Genomic DNA, 17,384 nt, shown 5'->3' with positions numbered 1-17,384 from the left:
TCAGATGAGATTTTCCCAAGGGATTTTTTTCTCTTACTTTCCCTAAATAGCCTTCTGAAAACCAAAGGCCTTCCAGTAAATTCTGATTTCCTTTGGTGGCCTGACTACAGAATGAATGGAGCAGTTCTGGAAATGCATTTTTAAGGAGAGGGAGTGAAAGGGAGAGGAGAGGAGGACAATCAACAAAGCTGCTGTGCCCGTATTTATCAGGCTGCCAGTGGGAGCCGCGCAGTTCAGACTGCACTTCTAATCAACCCTAAACAAAAGAACATTGAAAATAGCTCAACTGACACAGTCCTCGTCATAACTCAGGATCTGGTGGCAGGCACCAGTAAATCCTGCTCTCTTGTTGTTGTTCATGAATATATTTGTGCACATAAACCCCTCTTCAACATCTTCTGGGGTTAGGCATCTCTATGGAACAACCCCATCAACTTTTCCCCCACCGTTCAATCAATCCGGGCTGGAGACAAATGCCCTGTGGCTTAGGAACAGGTGGAGGTTGAGAAAATAGGGCCTGGCCAGGATCGAATGAAGATTGCATGTAAATTAGCAGCATAAATATGTAAAACAAAAGCTCAGCAGAGACTATTTGTCCTGCTGTGCAGCTACTCAAAGCATGATGTGGACCCTGGGTAAAATATCAGCGGCACCCCAAGATTAAGCCTGGCTCTCGGCGTCTAATGCGCTCGAATGTCATTTTACACTGAAAATGTAACATGAGCAGGCGAGATGGTATTTAAATGGGAACTGGAAATTGCTGGGACAGTGCCACAGCCTGTTCTCCATTGCTGTGCTCTGTCACCTCCTCTTCAGAGCCCCTGGCAGGCAGGGAAAGCGCCCCGTGGTTCAAGGGCAGCAAACCCTGTTCCTGCGGGGGTACCAGCACAGCCTTTGTCTGCTGACTGAATCTCTGTGCTGCCTGGTTATTTCTTACTTGAAAAATTGAGAGGGATTAATCCTGGAGTGAACCAAACACCCAGAAAGACACTGGCATGGAGGTCACCCATAAATGAGTTAAAATCTGAGTGTGCCCAGGCTTGCCCCCATCCGACAGCGTGCGGCATCCTGGGCGGGTGTGCTCGGAGCTGGACGTCTTTTGTTCAGGGGCTTTAGAGAAGGCTTAGTTGTAGTGCCTTGGATAATGTTTTCTGGTGTCATTAAGCATCTTCTGGAGAACTAAGAATACAACTTCAAAGGAATGTCACCTGCAGCATTTGCATTCAGAGTTTTTAACCCTCGGACGATGTAAGGTGATTTAACTCCTGCGTCCCTGAACAAGGCAAAAGGTGAAGCTCTTAAAAAAACCCCACAACTCCTCCAAAATACAAAAACAGAAGGAAACTAACAAAAATCAACAAACACCTTTCCTTTTTTGCTTGTTCTTCTTCGGTTCTGGATTTAACTGTGGATTAAAGAAAGCTCGGTGTCCAGCCTTGATGGCCAAGGGAGGGCTCGGAGCAGAGGTGCCCTCGCTGCAGGAAGGACGAGATGTTGCCCGCTGCAGCCGGGAGCAGTCCCGGAGAGGGAACGGAGAGCACCAGGGAGCTGGGCGGTATCTGGGGGACATGTTGCTGGTCTTACTTATCAGCTGGAGTGATTTGTTATTTTTAGCTTTTTATTTATTTTTTTCTTTTCTAACCCCTCAGTCCTCTTACAGATCCTGCCTCTCAGCCCTACGAGATAATCCTGGAACGGTTTGTCTCTCTTTCTGTGATTCCTCCTAACCTTTTGCTCTACTGCAAAGTGCAGAGGGATTAATTTTCACTGATAGCATAAAACTGGGGGAAAAGCAAACTAAAGAACCAGAAACCCAACGCTGCTGAAAGCTTGGATGGCAAAACAGCATCCTGTCCGGGCCTGGTGCAAGGAAGCAGCTCTCTCTGTTGTCATCTGTTAATTTTGCTTGAATTGGCTTCTACACGTGAAAGCCGGGGTATGCAGTGCTTACAGCAGAGAATGGGTGCAGCGATCCAACGCCAATAAAGTACTGGCACATGGGAGCTGGTTATTAGTTTACATGAAAAGAATCGCAGGGCGGAGGCTATAAGTGGAAGCAAAATATGTGCTGCAGATGGCTGTCTGTTGACTTTGCTATGGACAGATTATGTTTTACAGAGATAAAAGAGTAATCATAAACTGGATGTCCTGCCAGAAGAGTCTATGTACTTGAGTAATAGACTTGGACTATGGGGTTAGCCTCCAAGTTCAGATTAAGTATGTATTTTCAAGAAATTTGTGGATTCTCAGATTCATTATTTAGTTCATCATAAAAAAGAGTTCCAGGCCATGGAGCTTGGGCCTGAATCCAAACCTTTGCCAGATTTAGCAGATTTGGAACGAGCGTTTCCCTTGTGAGCTGGAGTTGTGTTGACTGTGGCGATTCTTAAAGTGAGAAACAAAGCCCCGGAGATGCGGGCAGCTTGTAGCTCCACGATGTGGCACCTATGGACGAGTGGCAGCTGGCACCTGAACCTCTTGATCAGGAGGGTGCGAGTGTTCTTCCAGCCCTGAGACACGGTTTGCAGGTTGTGGCCCCGAGCGGAGAATTTCCCAGGCAGAGCAAGGCCCTTTCTTTTTTTTGCTGCATGCTCCTTCCACATCCGTGCTGAGCTTTTCTCGTGGTACACTTTAAACTAGAAAAGTCCCTAAACTGTCTCTGTGGCTAAAACCCACTGTACAGTATCCTGCGTGACTTTTTCCTGGCAATAGTGGAAGGATTTTGCCAGCAGATTCCTGGTATCTGCTTGAGGAGTCCAGGAGCACGCCGCTGAAGTCTCCGTGAGCGTTTGTAAAGGTTCTGTGCAGCTGGGGGAAAGCACACTTGTTGGGCTTTAATAAAAGACCTGTTAGTTGGGTGCTTAACAGCATTCTTATTAATGCATAAAACTTCCATTGTTTCTTAATTTACTTGAAAGGGTTGTTTAGACCTTTAATTGCCCTATAACAATATAGCGATAGTAAGTTAGATTTCAATCAACATACTCATGAATTGCCAGTATTTTAGCAATAAATTGCTAGCTAATAAACTTGTAGCTTCCTTTGTAAATGCCAGCTAAAGGCCTAAACATTCCTCGCAGAGTTAATTGCACATTTAGTGCTCATGTAATTTTGAATTAATTACATGCCAAATGGATTTATGTTCTATGTACTTAATAAACCTTGGTAAGTGCCCTTTTAACAATCAGTTGGTATTTAGGATCCTATTTGTGTAAAAAGAATGACTTATGACACTGGGTCAGGATGTTTCCACCACGTGCTTACGTGCTGGCTGCAGTGCCTGGTGGCTTGTGCGTGGCTCAGGACCGGGAGGTGCAGAATTAAATGAGCGCAGGTGGGAATCCAGCAGAGGCCTGTGAAGATTTCTTGTATCCCGGACTGATCCCATAGTGAGGGGTTGGAGTCTGTGGAGGTTTCCAGAACCCACCGAGCGAGCGGAAGGATTGGTGCTGGTTTTATTTTAGGTTGGGGCTGTACTGCAAATGTAGAACATCTCTCTGTAACAGTTCAGGGCACTGCATGAATCTGTGGCAAAACAAGAGGAGCGCCCAACTCCCTGCAGACATGGAAGAAAAAGTCCCTGCCAGACCGCTGATTCGATGTGCTTTTGCAAAGTACTGTTCTGTCAGCCTCAGACTAGTAGCCTAGTGAGAAATATGCTTCCTGCCCAGCTAAGCATTCAATATATAAAATTATAAAAAGCTTTAAATCTGTCAACGCTGGTAGCTTAGGCCTACATTATGAACACAAGGATGGATGTTTAGGTAGGTAGGTAAGCTAACTCCTTGCCATAATCACTCCCAGCAGCTGATCTTTTGCAGGTCGTTTTGCTTTGAAAACACTAAGCATGAAGAAGTTCACTTGAGCCCTGAAGCTCTGGGGTCTTTGTGGTGTGCTGTGAGCAGTGTGTAAGGTATTTGGCCTCATGGCTTTGCACATGTGTGCACTCAGAATTCTTGTTATCTAAGGAAGAGCAACCTCCTCCTGAAAGGCTTCGCAGCCTTTAACACGCACAAATGGCAACCTGTAGGCTGCGGGCTTTTGAAAATTTAATTATTGACCTTTATTCATTTTCTCTCTCCTTTGCAGATAACATATCATTTAGTGCATTTTAATATGTGGCGAGTGCTCAGTAATAATATTTCAGGGAGATATTGCTGTCAAGTCGTAGCGGTGCTCGGCTGTTGGTGTGACAGGAATCCCCCCTCCGAACAGAGCACAGACGAGCAGGCTTTTGCCCTCTTTACGTAGAGATAAAGGCTGAGCAACTTGGGAATACAGAGGCAGGTCAGGGTGAAGAGAAGAGGGCAACAATAAAATGAAAAAGCAGTTCCTTAGGGCCTGAAATGGAGTTCTACATAAAACAGAATTGTATAAGTTCTTCCACTGCTGTGAAAATGTCTGATTTCCCTTGTTGTCGAGAGGTCGGGAAGGCAGGTTTACAAGCACCAGATAACTGATGCAGCAGTATTACTAAAGATGTTCCTCTTTTTGTCCTGGTGAATGCCATTCAGAGAAAGTGTTACACCGGCAGACTCGAGGTATCTAAATAACCAAGGCATCTCGTTCTTTGATGGAATGGAATAACTTAAGTATAAATTTACCGACGTTGGACTGAAACTATAGCTGCTGTGTTTTGAAGCGGACGCACATTGAACCATGAGACGCTGGTGACCGGGGGATAAAACAGCAGCATGCCACGTAGCAGGCAACCCAAGTGAAGCAAAGGTAGTTGTAAACTGATAAAATCGGTAATCACTTGTTAATATCAGCTACAGAGCACAGCCAGGATACCAGGGGTTGAATTTGGAGTTAAAAAGCTCTCTGTTTACACCTGGCACTCCAACAGATATGAATGGAAGAGGAGACCACCTCTTAATGATCTCAAAGCATATGTTTTTTATGAAATGGGGAAATCGGCTCAGGCTCCCGTCAGATACAGCCTCCACTGTAGCTCCAAGCTCAGCCTCACAAACCAGGATTGATTTTGCTTGCTCTGTACAACATGGAGAAGCAGATGTATCACATATATTAATGAGCGGTTCTGCCCATCAGGGAAGCAATATTGCCAACCCCAAATGCTCAAAGAATAGAAGATGGAATGACAACAGTAATAATAAATGTAGCTCTGTTTCACGCTCACAGTTCTAAGCACCTCCCTTAATTTTCCCCCTTCGAGTCTCTGTAGCCAAGTGGGCTAGAAACTAAAATCCTCTGGAGCTGAGCAGTTGTCTCTAATTAAATACCACCTCTTCTGAGATGTGTGACAGAGTTGCAGAACTGGCTTGTTCTGGTGGTTTTTTTTTAGGCATTTTCCTAGAGGCTTTATATTCACCAAAGTAAAACTCCACAGTTAAAAACCGCCGTGCAATGGTCCCCAGGACCTTTTCCTAGCCTAGGCAGGGAAGGACTTTTTGGTCTTCTTTTTTTCCTGTAAAACGCCCCATGGAAGGACATCCATCAGGCTCTTCTCACAGTTGTTTTCCTCTGGATGCTGCCTCTCAGGTGATAATGATCAGCAGATCTTCCTCATCCAAAATCCCTTTCTTGCTGCAGCCTCCCAAAGCGTAGGGTGGTGGTCCCTTGATGGGGATGTGGTGTCTGCATGCCACACCATGTGTATCGAAAGCCTGTTGTGGCAGAGGAGCAGTGCTCCACCTTCTACTCCTTTGGAACCCAGTGAAGTCCTTCCTATAACAATTTTTTCGCCTTTTAATTTTTTTTTCCAAAAATATGGTGTTTTGTTTGTTTTCCCAAGGAGAAAATCAGCTCATCCTTTCAGGTGTGGGTGTGGGGAAAGTTGAAAAAGTCTGCCTTGGGATTTTTTATTTTGAATAAAATACTTCTTGTATAAATGCTCAGGGTTTTGTTTTGACATTTTCAAAATAAATCTGACTTCCTGTGGCATCTTTGGTTAGTAGAAAACAACAACAACAAAAAAACAACAACCAACCAAACATTCACCTCCCAAACTTGACGAGAAAGTTACATAAAAGAGGCTAAAAGTTTTCTGCTGGCCCCTAGTAAATTATTTTCTCATTTTTGTTTAATTCTGGAAAGTGACTCTCCCCAGAACTAATGCAGGTCAACGAATAAACTGGGCGGCAGGAAATTTAGGGACAGAATAAAAAAAATTTGGGACCATCAGTGAGGTAAGGAGATAAGGAAAGATGTTCCCTGGATGGCGAAAGTTTTAAAAAGGGCCTTGCATTAATTGTGCTCAGGTTGTGCACAGGGATTTAAGAAAGCCCTGCCAGATAAACAATGAGGACACTGAAGTATGGAGGAAGTTGCAAGTTTTATTAATTATGCTCACTAATGTGAAGATGAGAAAATTAGCCAGGTTCTAAAACACAGAAATTTTTGGTTAAACATGCAGATGCTTGAATATATTGTCTTCAGAAAGAAAGTGGAAGTACTCAACTCCTCACAGGACTGAAGACTTTGAGCTGCATTAAAGTCACGAAGCCTTACTGCCCTACTTTATCTGAACCCCAAGAAGACAAAAATGGAGGCTCCTAAATCTCCCGTTTAACCTCATTACCGCTGTTTTCCCCATAACTAAGCTTGGCATCTTTGTTCTGTTGCCTGCTCGGTGTCTAAAGGACTTGCTCTTTGGCTGGGCACATCTGTCACAAGTGTTTGCTTCTCCGAAAGTCAAATTCTGCAGCCTGTGGAGAGCCTTCAATTTCGTGCAACTGTGTTTGATATCCCCTCAGTAATTAATATAAATGAGTTTGCTGTAAGAAAAGACGGCCACAAATCCTGCTTTGGGCAGGACCAGAGGTCGCAGCAGCATACGCGTGCCTGTATGATGTGCTGTCCTGGCTGTGCCCATCCCCAGCAGACCGAGGCTGTCCCGCAGCAGCCGTGGGAATGGAGGTCTCTCCCACCTACTTGGTGCTGCGCTGGAATTCAGGAGCCGTGGATATTTTCACCTTTTCAAGGCCTAACCACTGCACCCCTCAGAGCTCCAGTCCCAAAGGGATGGATTTATCATGCCACTTTCTTTTGCTAAATGGCCTAGAGCCCTGACGGACATTCCTTCACAATGGTATAGTTAAAATTAACAGTGCAAGATGCTGCCCAAGGATCGCAAATGCTAGGCAGGGACCCAGCTGCAACTTCTTCCACTGCTGATAGCATTTCCGCGTGTGAGTTAGGTTCCTCACATCATTAAGCACTTGCAGGAACACTCTCTGTACTTATACACCATCAGCCTTTATAATCTTTCTAGCCCAGACCCCTGGAGCTCTGCTTTGTGTTCAGGTGGCAGGCTCAGTGATTTATCTGATGCAGGCGCTTCGTGCCCCGCTTGTGTGATGTTCCGGCTTCTCTGGGCTTAGTGCAAGCAGTTGCATGCACCAAAATGGCCAAAAGGTAAAAGCAAACCAACTTGTACGTTGGATGCTTTCTGTGTTTTGCAGCTGGAGCCAAACTGAATGGTGCTGAGGACTCCAGCGGGCTGGCTCTGGGTGACCACCAGTGGTCATAGATCAGACTTTTGTACAAACATAAAGGCTCACTGGCAGGTCAGAGAGGACCGGAGAACTCTTCTCTGTATCATTTTGGAGGATTTTAGAACAGTTTTTCCCTTTAATAGTTCAAACGCGCTACATGTCTACACTACTTGAGGCCAAAGAGAATTGCTATGTATCTTAATTAGAGGATGGAAATAACCAGCAGTTCCATCCTCCATGGAAATTCCTCATGCAGAACAAAGGCAGATTATAACCTCATGTACTTATTTTCTTGTCATTGCAAGCTGCGCAGCTTTTTGTGACTCCAAAATCACCATTTGGAGAAGGTCTGAGCAAAACTGGGGTTTCAGATCCTTTCCCTGTCCGTGTACTTTTAGAGTGTAGTGCTCTGAAATAAGGCTGGAATTTGTCAGTGAAATAATTACAGCCACTGCCACAGAACTCTGAATTTTCAGAATTTAGTTTTCTTTCTTCGTTTAGTCCTTTTATCACCTATGCACTTTTATCATACTCTCGGTTTTCTTTTTCATCTTGTCTTCCTGCAGGCGTGTTTATCACTCTTTTTAGTGTGCATATGTCTCTTGCTTCCCTTCCCAATGACTTCTATTTTGGGGCCTATTTCGCAAAATTTGACAGACAATATGGGTGTCAAGGTTAAGTGCCTCCAAGTTGTGTGAGAACAGATGTCTGGGTGCGCTCAGCTCTCATAAGACAGAGGAAAAGCCACTCAAGAGCTTGCACTGGAGACTCAGGAGGGGTGGGAAGGCAACAGCTTTAAGTTCCAGTGCCCACAGGCCAAACTGACTGAAATTTTTCCATTTAACCCTATAATTTTACAAAGCTTGCTTAGAGAGAAAGCTATGTGTGGCCTAAGAAAGAAATCAGATGAATAATAAACCCAAAACCTTTTGAAATGTGTATTTAGAGTTGCGTGAAGCTGGAGAAAAGAAAGAATAAAAAGAACAGGGTAGGAAAATATGTTTTGATGTTTTAGGAGTTTGAATATTTGAAAAAAATACGAAAACGTTTGGAAGGATGAAAATGTGTTCTACTAATGGAGGGTAGAAACCACTCCAAAGTATTGTGTATATATTTTTTTTCATTTTTGACTGGCCTTAGCTTGGTTGCATCTCCCTTCTGCATGGTGTGCGGCCCCCACCCTCAGACGTGGTCCCCACTTTCTGAACTCTTTAAGCAAGGGATGTGCCAGGATATGCCAGTATTCTTGATACCCCAAACAACAGCAGGACGCAAAGACCTACCACACAAGTAGTATTTTTTAGCTTTTTCTTTCCCAGTACCCTCCCTCACTCCATCATCAGCCAAAGCACAGTTTGGTCTTTCAGCTGTGGATGTGCCAAGAAGAACTTGGAGGTAGGATCTTCCTGGGAGTCTCCTTTTCCTCTTTGTAAGCAGGAGGCAATGGTGAGCCGTGGAATCAAGCCTGAGCTCCATCTTCAACATCTGGAAGAAGTCAGCAGCAGATAGAGTCATGAGGCCTGCTCCAACGCCCACAGAAAAGGAGCATTTCCCCTGTGGTCCTGGCCCTCCATAACTCACATCTCTCTGTGCTGTTGGTCTGACAAAACTCCCAGAGACAAATACCCTCGCACTTGGATCCAGAAAGTCAGGGTAAATAAACTTGGCATTTTAGGTCCTTGTCTCAGGAAGTCATCAATAATGCCCACTTGTTCTTGAGCCTGTCAAATCCGTTGACAAATAAGGGTGAAGACATCTCCCCTTCTTTCTTTTAAAGCTAGCTTCAAGCCAGCAAAGTCTCCTTATTTACTGTTCCCTCAGCTTCACCGTCATCATAATGTAACACAGCCTTGTTGGAGTCAAGCCTAGTCAGGGTACATTTGTTTTTAGAAAAAACTTTTGGTGCAGGAATTTGTCCTATTGCTAGAACAGAAATATTCATTTTTATCCCGAGCCCTGGTGTCAGCACGGTCCTTTGGACGGTAAGGTACCTTCCCGTGCCTCCGTTTGCCACCCTGCCCCGTGCAGGTCACGATCCCTGGCATCTTAGCACTCTGAGCTCTGGGTAACACACCGTCAAGGGGATCTTGTGCTCAAAAGTTTTGCTTTCCTCTCCGAGAATGGCTGGGGGCGCCTTTCCCCATGGGAGCTGCAGCTCGCAGGATAAAGAAGCTCCCTTGGTAAGGAGGGGGAGGTATTATTTTTGACTAATGTTGTTATTGGCTCTCAGCTAGCTAGCTGAGCTGACTCGCTGGCACTCATACGTAATTATGCAAGATTCCAATGTAACAAATGGGTTTAATTATAAGAACAGGACACATCATAATTGTTTAATGTAATTAATAGTGTTTTATTTATGTCCTATGTGGTAAGACCAGAATGGGAAGGGGATACGTGAGGCACTGTTTGGAAGGCAAGTCGAGATATGAAGTAAATACCATGAAATAAAGACAGTGCATCTGATGCCACTAGACTTCTTTAATAGGCACTACTGCAGGCACGGTAGTGGTGATGATTATCCACTATCATGTCCTGAAGCAGACATTATACGTTAGAATAACGTGTTACAGAAGTTTCTGCTTTTTCTGGTGGCAAATGTTTTTTTCTAGTGTGTTGAGAAAAGGAAAACTTAATTCACATTCACCGCAGACAGCTTCTTCCTCTGCTTTTGACATTTAACCCTATGCTCAGGGGCCCAGAGCCTGCTAAATCCATGCTCCCAGCCCTTAGCCCTAACATCTCGTATCAAAATTCCTGACTTCCAGCAACCAGGGATTAAAGCGAAACAAAAGTTGGAGCGAAGGACTTTCTCCCCATCTCTCCCCTTCCATTACATTCAAGCCGCACTTCCTGCACCCGCTATAAATATTTAAAGCAGCAGCAGCCAGCGCTCACGGACTGGGACGGAAGCAGAAACCTAACCGGGTCTGCGCCCTCCTCTGCAGCGGCACGAGCAGCCAGAGGTCGTGTGCATCGCTAATGAGGTCGTCTGCCCGCTGCGTGCATGGCAAGCAATGGGAAACTGCAGCGAGGGCTTTAATTGCTAGCCGTGGTTTGCAGCCTTGGAGGAGTTGGAGGAAGCTGTGTAATAACGTAGATCTGGGCGATCATGGTTATGTAAGAGGCTGTAATTAGTAAAAATGCTGAAAAATGCGTCTCTTTCTACAGCCTCCATGAAGTAGATCCGAATGGAGTTTCTCTATCTGAAATGTACTTTCTTCTGTCTCTTGTGTGCAAGTTCCCTCTGGAATGACAGCTTTAAAAAAAAAAAAAAAAGAAAAGAAAAGACAGAGAGAAAACTTTGGGAAGACAGGGAATTAAAATCTAAGTATAAATTCATAACAAACCCAAATGTTTAAAAACATGGAGTTCCCGACTAGTGTTCCCAAGCTAATTTGCTTTTACCCTATTGTGGAACCACATGTCCCTCTTCTTTCTTCTGTATCATGTTAGCTACTTTCTGCGAAGTTATTTTGGGCACAAGGATTTTGCTGAGGAATTTGAGAAGTCCGTGACCTCTCCTGTAATTTCTTGGCAGCCACTTTAGAGGTAACAGGACTTTTAATTACGTGTACATCATGGCACTGGCTTAGAATAATCTAACACCCTGTCTTTCGTGCAGACTGAAGAAGTACTCCCACAGAAAAACATGACAGCCCTGTTAAAGCGTTGCCTATTTTAAGCCTCTACTTGATATTTTGGGATTCGTTCATTTCAACGTCTTTTACTGAAAAGTAGAAATCCTGCAGTGATACTTTTTTCCTATTGCTGGTGGACGACTGGGCAGGGAGAAGAGCATGCAGTGGAGATGAGCGTGTCTGTATTGCAAACAAATTGTGTACCTGTAAGAGGTAGTGGGGAGAAAACTACTGTTTTTAGAAAGTTTTTCCCTTTTTTATTACTCCACTTAGAGCTGAAATAATTTTCTTTGAGTTCTGGCTCCGTGGTATGTGAGGTATCAGATGGGACTGTTTATGCCAAGAGAACGATAACAGTCTGGACGAGCTCTCAGGTCTACGGATTCCTAATCCAGACCCTTGTAAGAAAAACATTTGGTATCGTACTTTTCATCCACACCACACACTTAATAGGTGGTTTGTTCCCACTTAGAAGCGGGTCTAAGGTTTCCCCTGAGCCTTGGAAGGGCTCACGCTTGGACAGTGGATGATGTCAGGGTCTTACAGACCGAGCAACGGGAAGCCTTGCTCCTGGAAGACTGTATTGACTTGTACGAAGAACAAGCTTGTTCCTGTGATTTTATTCCGGATAAAGAGGCGTCTGTAGTAACTCCGTGCAGCCTGAGAGAGGCTCCTTAGGACTTTTGAAGATGACATTTGATTTGCAGCCAGAATAACAGAGTTCCACCTAGACAACACAAGGCTTTTCTGCATAAGCTCTCTTTAGGAAAAGATTGTATCATAAATGATTTGAAGCATTTCCTTAGGCATTTAGTATCATCTTTAAGAACCAGGTTTATCCACCCGAGAGGTCAATGGGAATCCTTCCGCTGACTTCAAGGTGGTTAAGTGAGGCATTTATTTTCCATCCTTTAAAAACAAAATCTCCGTTACTATTGCTTATATTATTCTTCCTTTTTTTTTTTTTTTTTTTTAAATTTCTGCTGCTGAACGCCTCTCTGGTATGAGTCTTTTAATCTCCAAGATAAAAAAGAAAAGGAAAAAAAAATGCTGATAAGTGGAGACTGGACAGCGGATGCATCAGCTCTGTGATTACCTTACTGTGTTTGGACATTGAAACTGAGAAGTTGCTGCCAATTGCAGCCCGTCCACGGGGACTGCTGAATTCTGTCAATGAATGTTGTTCGATCTCTTTTTTTACTAGCTGCTGTTGCTATCTTTTTGGACCTACTAACACTCAAGTCAATATCTGAAAGGCTGTGTGGGTAGAGAGACTCGGTTTGCCCCCCGAGTTGGTAGCAGAGGTTATATATTATAAATCATATGCTATTACTTGATGAATCTGGATCATAATCTAAGGGAGACATACAGCTGGCGTGTTTTTCTCAGTTGCCCTACCAGGATTAATTAAAACATATTTCTAATCAGTGCTCTTTTTCAAAAATAAAAGCGGTGAAATAATAATTCTTGGGAAAACGTTTGACCCTTAGCCTTCGGTTGTCTTACTACAGGCAAATGTAAATCAGGTGGCATGGCTGATGTACAGCGAAAGCCTCAGGTCGGCCGAGGCTGCGGAGTCCTTCTCCGATTCCTCTGAAGTATTCAGGATCGGGGAGTTGGGTAGGCCAACCGTAAGGCCAGGTACATTTAGTCTGAGGCAGGAGTGGGAGCTTTCTTAAAATTAGGGAACGGCTGTGCGCACACACACCACCCCACACGCACGAGCCCCCGCCAGCAAGCTGCTTGTGCAGGGCTGTGGACAAAGCTGCTGGGATTAAAGCGGAGTCCTCCCGTGCTGGCTGATACCAGCAGTTAATGAGCTGTTGCCTGCAATGTTTAATGCTGTGTGTAATCAGTCACTAATTGTAGAAACAACTGATTTCGGGGAGTTCCTGGCAATTATGACATGTTTGTAATAGCAGGAGTGTGCTAAAACAGAATAAAAAAGGCATGCTTTTGTCTCGAGCAAAGCCCAGCCACATGGCTTGGGAATAGGAGAGCCTCTTCTCGGACTGTCAGTGGAACCAGAAGGTGGGTATTAAATATCTGTCTCTAAAACAGCCAGTAATTGTTCCTGTTGCAAGTAACATTAATCTAAGAAGTTCGGAGGCAATATTGCTTGTTTTCAGCTTTGAAGGAATTTATGCTTTCGGCTCACCTGATGACATGTCAAAGTATTAACCTGGCACGGGGCATGGGTGTGGGGGGAAGCGATGTGTTAATTTCCGTTCCCTTATGAATCAATCGATAAACAAACTGTAATGTCACTATAAATCTTAGAAAAATTGCCTGCTAGGAAAATGTGAACATTTTTATGCAGTTCCTGCTTTCAGAAGCTTGAGTAAAGGGTAGCCCTGAAGTATGCTAAGTCTGAATGCTAAGGTTAAATCAGCAACGCAATCAGTCAGCGCGGCTTTGCCTTCAACGTGCAAAATTAATATCACCGTAGGATCTCTCCATCTTAGTCCTGTTCCACCCTGGTGGCGTGTCAGAAAAGGTGGCGAGGCAGCGCGCTACCTGAGCTCTGCCGGTACCCTCTCTGCTTCTGCTTGATGCAGATTTATCACACTTAAAGGCTAAATCTCGCTAAGCTACTGAGAGCTTTTAAGACAATTATACCGCAGTGTCCCCTTTCTGCAAGAGTCACAGCCGTAATCTCGCTAAGCAGCAGTGCAAGAGCAAGTTGGATAATTAATCTGCAGTCTTTGCCTTTCATTCGTAATGACTTACTCACTTGCTTTAAAAAATGTAATGCATCTCCTAGGTGGCTTGCCTTCTTAATGTAAATCCTTGAGAGGAATATTTTTGATCTCTGTGTTTTTTCTTATGGTCTTACCTATGCCTGTGCTCATAGGCCTGGTGGGAGGTGAACGCGTGATACCGTGTGCTTGGTATCTCCAGAACTGCGCCCGTGATCGATTTCTGTGATCACAGGTGAGGTGCTCAACAGCCCCAGCCCAAAGAGAAGGGAAGTATGGAAACTGTGGCTCAACAGGAGGCGTTTGGGCAAAATTGTTCTCTCCACTTCGCTGCTCCTCACCAACTCCAGCAAATCATGTGCTCACACCAGCCTGCAGGAGATGTTGTCGTTGGCAGTTTTAAGCATAGCTTTCCATCAGTGTAAACGTGGGGAAAGATATATTGTGATGTTAGATTATCGTGGTTAACCCAGTGCTGCTCCTTCTGTGGGCTAACATATTGCAAAGCTTGTTTCTTCCCGACTGTCCCAGCCATAAAATTGTGTGCAACATCCTGCCAGTCAACAGGGCTTCATCTTCTAGCGAGTGCTCGCCAAGAGAGGAAATGCTGTCTGAAATTAAAAGGTATGGAGATCCCCGCACAAGGCAGCACGCTTTTGTTTCAATCAAATATATCACAGGAATTAATTTGTGAATTAATTCTTACGGAGTTAACAAGAGATAACAAGCTAAAAACAGTTATCGGGTGGTGGATCTCGGTCCACCCACAGAGCCAGGGACTTGTATTCCATCTGTTGTTATAACAATCAGTAAGAAAAAGGAAAGAGCTTAAGAATTGAGAATTATTGTGCCTATTGTGCTATTTGTATAGGCAAGTTCTCCATGCAGCTCCCAACCTGTTGGCAGGTCAGGTTTGGTTGTATTTTTCAGATGTTTTGGGGGAGAGCTCAGCTGCAGTGACTGTTAGTGGAACTAGGGCAGGCTCTCGTAGCTGGTGATCTGGAGCTACCTGGTTTTAGAGAAGAGTAGCTCATTCGCATACCAAGCAACTGTATCGAGGAGCTTTTCCTCCAGTAGTGCTTAAAGAAAGGAAGTGGAAAAAGGAGAAAAGTATTTATATTCTTCACTTAAGTTTGTTTGGCATCCTCATAGACAGCTTCAGAAGATAAAGCTGGCACAAGAAATATGTCAGGTGTATACTAATGTGATCTTTAAAGGAAAAAAAAAGAACGCTTATTGCAAATCCCAGCGCTATAACTTTTTCGTGTAATTATGGCAGGTCCTGATCATTTGCAATGTTAGCAGCTCCAAGCTTCAGTTAATGTTTTCAGCGCTGCATTTATCCAATCCACCGCTAATAATTTTTAGTAGACTTCCTGTGAAAATGTAATCATTAAAGAAATGTGAAAAAAAAAAAGTCAGGCCTCCTTGGATCTATCATATTAAACGCAATATTTTTAGCACACTAAACCTGTCGGCTTAATTTACGGCTGCTGCAACCCAGCCAGGGCAGGTACAGCACCCAGCGCCATGCGATGTTGAGGGGGGGACCCTCGTGTACCCCCACTGGGGCGTAGGGCACGCAGCTTTATAGGACAGGACAGCCTCACCTGATGCCTCTTCCCCTTCCTCAGGGCTTGCTGGTGCCTGACCTGCGGAGCTGGGTTTGCGGGGCGAGGGGACTGGAGCCATGCCTTTGGCGTGTGCACACACTTGCAGCGAGGCTGAGGTCAGAGCAGAAGAATGCTGCTGTAATTCTGGCTCCAGGCAAGGGAGCATAATGGGACTCCGGGTCTGGCTCAGCCAAAGATTTTCTGTATGATCCTGGTCAAGTCACTTAATTACTTTTGCCTCATTTCTCAGTTGTACGGTGTATATCCTAAGGCTTCGGTTACCTGCCTTGTCTGTTTAAATCAAACTCCGTTTGAAGCAAGGCCCGTACAATGAGACTGTACTGTTAATTGGAGTCTCTGGGTGATAGTGTAATTGCGTGTAGTGTAATAACAACATTTCCCTGCAATTTGCATCAGCTTTGCCACTGAATCAGGCCCCTGCAATGATTACGTTTCCATACAGCTCCTGTTGCATATCGGAGCACAAAGCTTAGGTTGGCCCATTACCCGTGGGCTAAGCGCACCCAGGGGATTTATCCACGAGGCCACTGAAGTCAAAGGCAGACCTCTCCACGAATTTCCCTGGGTCTGGGATCTCACCCCAAATCGCTGCTGCTGGAGGAGCGCCGTGTGGGAGACCTGCTACTGAGTCCTCCCGTGCTGCTGGCGCTGCGTGTGTGGCCGCTGTGGGAGCGATTTCTCCAGCTAATTCAGCTCGGGTGGCCGGGTCCTGGGGCTGGGCTCCTCTGCTCGCACCGTGGGGGCCGGTGCTGCTGCGTACAGCCTGGGGAAAGAGGTTCAGGACAAGTGGAACCAAGCAGCGTTCATCCCCTTACGAGTCAGGGTTGTATTCAAAGCCTTCATGGAAAATGAACAAAGTTTCACTTGATTTTAAAAGGAACAAGCGGAACATAGAATTAGCAAACCAACCTTTGCCATACATTTTCAGTGACATTTTGAACGGTGTTGCATGATCTGGAATGAACCGTCCCGACAGAAATTGCTGTTTTGTAACTGTAAATAAAACACTGCTGAAACCTAAGCTTATGTAAATATTTTTAAATGGGAAGAACCCAGACAAAATGTAATGTGAAGTTGGGGCTGATTCTGATTTAGATCGGATCTGCCAGTGTAACTCAGCTGCCTGCGATGGAGCCTATGGTAATTGGGTCTGAAGTGAGTGGTTACGAGCGGATTGTTCTCATGATTTTGTGCAGCAGTGCGCAGGAAGGGAGAAACCCAAGCCCATTTAAAGGGCCTGCCCAAGTGCTGTGAGTCTCATGTGTTCCACTTAAACTCCTCAGAATGGGGCTTAAATAGGAAATTAATCAAAGAAATCAATACAAGGTCAAATGGTGTTTGTTTACCCCCAGAGTAGTCAGGAGTGAAAAACGCGTTTGCAGTGGAAGTCTATGAAGTTGAGAGGGTTTCGCTGACTTTCAGGATGAATTTGGCTGGGAACCCAAGTGAATAATAAGTAGTCACTGATGAGGAAAACTTCCAATTTTGTATGGTGTGTGAGCAAGAGCTTCCATTTTTCCCAACTTTAGAAGTGCCTAGGAGGAGTATTCAGGTTCAAATTTCCTTTTTATGATTCAAAATGGGAATATTTAATCCACAGAATTAGTCATGTTTAAATAAATTTAAAGTGTATGTGTGTGTTTTTTGCCAATCTAAAAGCAAGAGGTGGAGCATCTTGTTACGGAGGAGGACCTGGAGTATATGCCAAGTTTTCACCTGCTGTGAAATGCTCTGTCACAGTCTGGATACACACTGAGCAGATTTTAGCTGTTGCCCAACATCTTGTTTCTGCACCCATTTAAATCAGCAGAGAAGACTCACAATCTTTGCTGGTGAGTGAGCAGTTTAACTCTGAAAGTAGTAAACTACAGTTTAATATGGAAAAGGTGGGATCTAACGCTGCAGAAAATCTGCAGTTGCCATTAATTTATGGATTAGTCTACACACACCCTT

The 17,384-nt window shown here is 44.6% G+C and overlaps 1 protein-coding gene across 10 annotated transcripts in view; it reads left to right on the top strand.

Moving 5' to 3' along the window:
* The window catches only part of LOC310905406 (uncharacterized protein), a gene marked incomplete at its 5' end in the record, with an annotated part of 392,143 nt that overhangs the window by 258,574 nt on the left and 116,185 nt on the right, over positions 1-17,384 (top strand). Inside the window, one exon of one of the 10 annotated variants that reach the window (XM_083851635.1) lies at positions 6,380-7,250. The exons of 8 other annotated variants lie outside the window; for them this stretch is intronic. In XM_083851635.1, coding sequence (XP_083707761.1) covers positions 6,380-6,439 — 60 coding nt within the window. In that variant the 3' untranslated portion in view covers positions 6,440-7,250. One more of the 10 variants, XM_083851637.1, reaches the window with a different exon arrangement.

Source organism: Anser anser, assembly GCF_964211835.1.
Source record: "Anser anser genome assembly, chromosome: 11".
Classification (NCBI taxonomy): domain Eukaryota; kingdom Metazoa; phylum Chordata; class Aves; order Anseriformes; family Anatidae; genus Anser; species Anser anser.
This window is presented reverse-complemented; position numbering and strand designations above follow the sequence as displayed.